The 5,083-nt window shown below is 42.7% G+C and overlaps 1 protein-coding gene across 9 annotated transcripts in view; it reads right to left on the bottom strand.

Annotated features, from left to right (window-relative positions):
• Nucleotides 1-4,649, bottom strand: part of LOC109474985 (basal cell adhesion molecule-like) — a 32,569-nt gene extending 27,920 nt beyond the window's left edge. For all 9 annotated transcript variants that reach the window (XM_019775494.1, XM_019775493.1, XM_019775492.1 and 6 more), the window contains exon 1: nucleotides 4,549-4,649. In XM_019775494.1, coding sequence (XP_019631053.1) covers nucleotides 4,549-4,621 — 73 coding nt within the window. In that variant the 5' untranslated portion in view covers nucleotides 4,622-4,649. The remainder of the gene's footprint in view (nucleotides 1-4,548) is intronic.
• Nucleotides 4,650-5,083: the final 434 nt, after the last annotated feature.

Consider the following 5,083-nt stretch of genomic DNA (forward strand, 5'->3'; position numbering starts at 1 on the left):
TTTGAGACAAAGGCTGTCATGTCCGCAGCATTTTCCCACGCAAGGTCAGATGGGCCTAGATATTGGACGTCTTTCACTTAACAAAGATTGAACGGGATGGATTCCAGCCAGCTTCCCTCATGCATATAATATAAGTCTCCCCAAACAACAGGAGCTTCCCAAAATGGCCTTTTACCTTCATCGTGTATCACCAACACCCCTGCCCTAACACTATTACAAATGACACTGATTTACTCATCTGAATAAATGAGCATTGGACATGACAGGAAAAGAAATGGACAGGGAACAATCTGTCTAGTGGAGAGAGAAATTCGATTGCATGCTATAAAAGCTGTGTAATTACATTTGGATTTTCTCCCATTGCCGCATGATGTTTTTTTCTAGATTGATGTTTAAACATAGAAAATGGAAGGTCATTATAGCAAATACAGGTCAAGTGATGACTGTAGCTGCATTAATATGGGGGGGGGGAGGACTGTGCTTGGAAGTAAAAGATAACCTTGTGGCCCTGTTACCAGTACATGTACAACGTATCTTTGAATCTTCTAGTTGCATTATTCAATTCTTTTACATATTCTTTGCCTTCTTTTGTAAGTCTTGTGTATTTCACAGAGTTCTACCTCTACTTCTAGCCTAATTATCCAAACAGACTTATCATAGTACCAATATTGCCTTGACCCAATCAGTTCAAATAATCGAAGAGTTGAGTGGACACATTTTAGCTAACTGAATACACACCACTGGGTGCATGAATAGTCCTCCTGACACATTTAGTGGTATTGATTCCTCACAACTGTGTTCCTGATAATAAAGGTTATTGGTAACACTAATGACAAGTCCCAATTCTCCTTGTACCACCTTCTTAAACCACCCACTTTTACTTTCTATACCGCCCCAAGGGGTTGAGTTTGGTTTCACCACATAATTCTTGACTGTGGAATAGTTATGGACCAAGAACAGGCATTACTTCAAGGTGGAACATGAAGATAACACACTACACATGCAAATATCATGAGTTGTAATGTGACACCACCACAGTGGCCGACAGCGTGGCCATCTGCCCAAAACATATCAGCTTCCTCAGCTCAACTGTAAACAGCAGATACCAAAAAGTCAGTGCCAGCGTGAAAATTGCACAGAATACGGTGCCTTCTGAACTCCTTGTGTCTGCTTGAAGCATCACAATACCGATTTATGATGTTCTTTTTCTTGTGTTAGCTCTCACTATTGTCACCGAGGTGCCCAGGGTGAATAGAGTTGTATGAAAGGCCCAGGACAGGGTGCATTAGTTCAAGCTGTAGGTAAAGTGGGCCGTGTCCTTTTACATCTTGTCTCCTCACTGTGATGTTTACTTTAGTGCTGAATAGGGCAGCTGAGGCTGCAACCCTGGCGAAGGTCAGATGTGTATGTTTTAAGGTAACAAGCAGCTTTTGGCAAGGTCTTCCTCTCCTGACATGTTACATACTGTAGAAGTCTGACTTCTTCTTCCTATAGGGCTATAAAATAAAACCCACTAATAGCAATCTGCATGATTTTTAAAGTAGAAAAATATTCTTACAATAGATATTAGAATTTCAGTAACAATCAATAGAAGAAAGTTGTTTTTCTATACATGTTACAATATGAACAGAGAAATATTCTAACAATACAGTATACAATGTAGATTTTCACAGACTATCAAAACAAAGTTGTTTTTTCTTGTCTTACCTCTGTGATGACAGAAATATTACTACAGTAAAATGTAGAATATTAGGGGCCAAACAAAGTTGTTTTTCTCTGTAACATGTATGTAACATTACAACAATTCTGGTGTAATTGGGACAGCAAACTCATCAATCATTTATAACTCCTGTCCCCTAAAGCTACATGAATGAAATCCCTGCACCGCACTATATAAACAACCCAGAAATCCACTTTCTCTCAGTGGATGTGCACTTCTAATATTTTGCATATTACACTTTGTGACAACATCGTTTCATCTGAACATTTTGCATATAGATATCATTCCTCCATATATTATGGCAAAATTACAAAAGTTTTCTACTCAGTGATCTTTGGTGGTCTGGCCATAGGCATTGTTTGGCCCAGTGAATAGTTCTAAAATAGCCTATGACCCTATCTGCCATATCACAAAATGACATCATGTCTGTTAGGGAATGCCCTCAGGACAAAAAGGACAACTGGCCCTCACATGCTGAGAGTGACAGGACAAAGGAAAGTACAATTTGCCAACCTATAATCGCCGACCCCCAAGAAGTTAATTATAGGTCTATCTGAACTGACCAAAATATCCTGTTTACTGTAAACTGTGGTTATCTGTTCATGGTCGCAGGTATCCCGGTCACTGGAATAACATTACAGATCTGGTTATGGTCCCCTAATGTGCTGGTGTCATTTCTGTGACATACACAAACATCTAGATCTGACATCGCCAGCTGTAATATGTCTTCAAGATATACCTACTGATAAGAACCATACAGGGTGAACTTTTCAATCTAGAAGTATTACTGATAAGAGGTAGATTAAGACATCTAGGTTAATGTCAAAGTAGACAGGGTCCATAACAAAAACCTCTGGGCTGGGACAATGCAACTGTAGTAGCAACCACCAGCACACTGTGGGGTGTGGGGGCAAGGACTATTTTTCATGTGGTCTCAGGCGTACTCTAATTACAACATAAACTTCCTGTTTCTACAAGGTTGCATGTAGTCATGCTGGCATAGGAATGAAACAAACATGTTGCACCTTTCATCATAATAAATGTTTACGTGGACCATATTGGACAAGATTCAAGGCTATGATTACATGTTTCCCCAGATATGGATTGACCTCGAACTACAAGGTCAAGTTGACGTGTGGCTTTAACATCTGGACTGTGTATGTCAAAGCTTGTGACTAGAACTTACAAGAAATGCCAGAGGCAAAAAAAAAAAAACCAGACAAGAAAAACTGCCAGAACTGGTTACCTGGTAGGTAACAAATGTGTGAGCATCGCTTTCTATCTTGCCGCAGCACGCGAGACGTCGTTTAACGATACCATGACCGCACAGCAGATTTCTACCTGTCAAAGCGGTCCGCTTATCTATTATTTACCTCCCTTCCAATGCTGTTATTACGCCAGGCAAGGGGATTAAGAACCTACAATGTGATGAAGGATAATATCAAGTTCATCCTGCAAAGCAACTTTCAGGATTAACCTTGAATTTACATGTTGATTTGGAAGGTTGATTTATACCGGTGGGACTAAGCCTGGTCCCAGTGAGGCATGCTATCATGCTGGCATTTTCCAATAGCATCTGCACATTATCATCACACTTCTCTAACAAAACCACGGCCACTGTGTCCAAACTAGAACTAGGACTACAAAACTCTAACATCTCTAGGTGAAAATAAGCCACTTCACAGCAGAGTTCCTTTTCTCACAGAAAACTGCAGGGACGCCATTTAGTGAAATGACTCCCCTCGGCCAACGTGAGCTGCAACGAAATCGACATCCACGCTCTGGTTGGCACGGCGACGGAATGAGACTTGATGAAGATTTTCGGATTACAATGCCAAGAAATATGGAATCATTCCGCAATTACATTAAGCAGTGAACTGAGTCGTTCCACCCCGCTTGTGCATTATTTATGGTAATTCCTGATAAATTTCTACATGCGGGAGGCTGCCAATTTGGCAATTGATTGGTCGCCCGGAGGCCGCCGAATTCGGCATCGACCAACAAGATTGTGTGGTCCGCGGCAATGGTTTTGACGTTCCCGATCAATACAACTGTTACGCACATCATAGGCGGAGCCTTGTGATGCAATGTGATGGTCCACAAATACCAAATTTTCCCTCCCAGCCCTGCATTCCCAATTTGGGGTGCTGACTGCTACACACTATCTCAGCACCATCCCTTTAGGGATTTCTTTCCTGCAATTTTCTCCTTTTCACATATGCAAAACAGACGTGCCCTCTCTTTGACAGATCGCCCTACTACGTCCTTTCATCTACTAGTACCATTTAGGGTGACCCGACGTACTTAGACAGAAGTGACCTCAAAATGATACCCTGGCATCCTCGCTAGAAGTTCAGACAAGGCCGCGATGCGATGGCGCGATTTGCGGGAAACATTCATCACAATCTCCTCACCAATCCACCATCCCTGAAATTTCCTGACATGTTGCTTCCCCGCCTCCACGCATCCCTCCCTCCACACTCGGAAAATATAAAAACGGGAGAGGACGAAATCTCTGTGTGCCACTCTAGTGTGATATTTGCTGAGGGATTTACTCAGATCAACTGTGCAAGCGTTTGGCAGTGTTTAGTAAATATGAGGAGGCGATTGCGATGGCATTATCCCCATAAAACGTCATTTGAAATTCATGAGTCGCATCGCACCGCGCGACAACAGCCGCGCGCACGACCCGCTAGCTACAGCGTAGTACAACAACGTTTTCAACCACCGATACCGCGCCTCCACGACCTACACTGATCGAAAAAATCAACATGGCTTAACCCCGAGACATACTTCTCTGTCACCGTTAATACGAATCTTGCACTTACCTACAAGAAGGACGAGAAAAGAGGCCAGAAACGCGAGTACTGCCGATAACTGCATGAACGCCCTGCCCGCCATCTTTGTGCCTTCAAAACGCTGGAGGTCGCTGCAAAAAAACAAGTGGGGGTCAAGGGGGTGTCGCCGAAACGAAATTTCTAACGACATGCTACAGTCAAGAGAAAATACGATCATTTCATAAGTCTAATATAGGTTAAGAGAAATCTTACCAACAAATCTGAATTATGACCAAAATATTTCAAATAAAAAATACGAAGCTCCCCTGTTACATTTTAGACCCTTCGAAACTGATCACGTGATTCTCTCCTGTCAAATGGCATTATGAGTGGATGATTTGAACCGGGTGGCGGGAAATTCCACCTGGAAAAGTCATCCCTTTGGGGGCAGAGATTGGGCAGCCAGACGGTCGCACCCCCTGCGTGCCAGGATGTTTAGACTGTTCTGGAATCTCACCTATGCCGTCCTTAGCACTCCAAGCAATCTTTCTTCCGATATCCATGGGAAAGCTGACCTGAAACCAGC

Source organism: Branchiostoma belcheri, unplaced genomic scaffold (assembly GCF_001625305.1).
Source record: "Branchiostoma belcheri isolate BF01 breed outbred unplaced genomic scaffold, Haploidv18h27 scaffold32, whole genome shotgun sequence".
In the NCBI taxonomy this organism is placed as follows: Eukaryota; Metazoa; Chordata; class Leptocardii; order Amphioxiformes; family Branchiostomatidae; genus Branchiostoma; species Branchiostoma belcheri.